This window comes from Mirounga angustirostris, unplaced genomic scaffold (assembly GCF_029215605.1).
Source record: "Mirounga angustirostris isolate CCGP_5_RB_7025 unplaced genomic scaffold, mMirAng1.0.hap1 SCAF_2, whole genome shotgun sequence".
NCBI classification, from domain to species: Eukaryota; Metazoa; Chordata; class Mammalia; order Carnivora; family Phocidae; genus Mirounga; species Mirounga angustirostris.
The window spans coordinates 202,629,690-202,631,668 of record NW_026991710.1 but is presented as its reverse complement, the minus strand read 5'-3'; the positions used below and the strand labels follow the sequence as shown (position 1 = coordinate 202,631,668).

General features: G+C 39.3%; 1 protein-coding gene across 1 annotated transcript; it reads right to left on the bottom strand.

Annotated features, from left to right (window-relative positions):
• Positions 1–1,572: 1,572 nt before the first annotated feature.
• LOC123847346 (cytochrome c oxidase subunit 7C, mitochondrial-like) lies at positions 1,573–1,768 on the bottom strand. The gene has a single exon (XM_045879262.2). The coding sequence runs from the start codon at positions 1,766–1,768 to the stop codon at positions 1,577–1,579; it is 192 nt and encodes a 63-aa protein (XP_045735218.1). The 3' UTR covers positions 1,573–1,576.
• Positions 1,769–1,979: the final 211 nt, after the last annotated feature.

Here is a 1,979-nt window from a genome sequence, read left to right as displayed (position 1 = left end):
ATGCTGCAGGGAACATGGGGTGAGACTCCTTTTGAGTTGGTGTTTTCATTTTTTTCAGATAAATACCCATAAGTTGAAATTGCTGGGTCATATGGTAGCCCTATTTTAATTTTTTGAAGAACCTCCATACTATTTCCCACAGTGGCTGCATCAGTTTAAAATCCCACCAGCAGTGTGCAAAGGTTCCCTTTCCTCCACGTCCTCACCAACACTTAGTTCTTGTCTTTTTGATATTAGTCATTCTCCAAGTGTGAAGTGATATCTTGTTGTGGCTTTGATTTATATTTTTCTGGTGATGAGTGATGTTGAGCACCTTTTTTTTTTATGTACCTGTTGTCCATCTGTATGTCTTCTTTGGAAAATGTCTATTTAGATCCTCTGCCCTTTTAACAAATTTTATCACAGTATCACTGCTATACAATGTTCTGTTAGCTTCAGCTGTACGATTCTGTACACTGTGCAGTGCTCCCTTCTGTCACCATAATTGCGTGGTTCCCATCTGTCACCATACAGCACTATTAATTATTGACTATATCCTGTGCTCTGCCTGTTTTTAAATCAGATTGTTTGGTTTCTTTGCTAATGGGTTGCATGACTTCTTTATACGTTTTGGATTTTACCCCATATCAGATACATGATTTAAAAAATATCTTCTCCCATTCAGTAAGCTTCCTTCTTATTTTGTGATTGTTTTCTCTGCGGTGCTGAAGCTTTTTTATTTTTGCCTTTGTTGCCTTAGCTTTTAGTGTCAAGTCTAGAAATCATCACCAAGACCTCTGTCAAGTAGTTTGGTGCTTATGTTGTCTTCGAGGAGTTTTACAGTTTTAGGTCCTACATTCAGGTAATTTGTCTTCAGGTAATTTTTGTACTTGGTGTAAGATCCAATTCTCCCAGAACCCTTTATTGAAGAGACTGTCCTTTCCCCAGTGCATATTCTAGGCTCCTTTGTTATAAATTACTTGACCTTATATGTGTGGGTTTATTTCTGAGCTCTCTACTCTGTTCCATTGATCCACGTTTCTGTGTTTATGCCAATATCCTACTTTTTTTTTCAAGTTTGCATTTTTAATAACATAAATTACCAACAAGGTCTTGACCTAGTAATCAAAAATTAAAGCCTCAAAATCTAAAAACAAGAAACAGACTAAATCACACACTAATCTGACCAAACAAACTAATCCTGGAATATTTCCCAAATAAAAAAGTAAGCACAATTATCACATTCCATGTTTCAGAGAAGAGGCATTAAGGATTCATGCCATAAGTTTATTTACAAACATATTGAGTATGTTGAAATCAAGAGTTTGATCCATTTTTCAGAGACTGCACGTCTTAAAATGTTCTTTTCACATCTGTTTGATGGGTTAATTAAAACATCCTTACTTTTTTTTTTTTTTAAGATTTTATTTATTTATTTGACAGAGAGAGACACAAGCAGGGGGAGGGGAGAGGGAGAAGAGGGCTTCCTGCGGAACAGGGAGCCCGGTGCGGGGCTTGATCCCAGGACCCTGAGATCATGACCTGAGCCGAAGGCAGACGCTTAACGACTGAGCCACCCAGGCGCCCTAAAACATCCTTACTTCTTAAGCAGCTGATGTCTTGCTATAAAAAAAGGTGCAGCAAATCCAGATCCAAAGTACAAAGTCATCATAAGTAGTAATCGCCAGTTGTTGTCCACTGAAAATGGCAAATTCTTCCCTGGGCCCTCCTCATAGTGGCTCCTACGGACCACAGAGCGTGTGAGCCTCCAGATGCTCTGTCCCAACATGGCGCCGTTGGAAGTTCTTCAAAAGGGGCAGAGCCCTGAGACCATAGAAATGGCAGCACCTCCAAGTCTCCTCTTCTCACGACCTTGTTCCTTGGTGTGTGTCAATATTATACTGTTTTGATAGCTATAGATTTGTAATACAGCTTGAAATCAGGGACCAGGATGCTGCCATCTTCTTTTTAAGATTGCTTTGGGTATTCAGGGTCTTTTG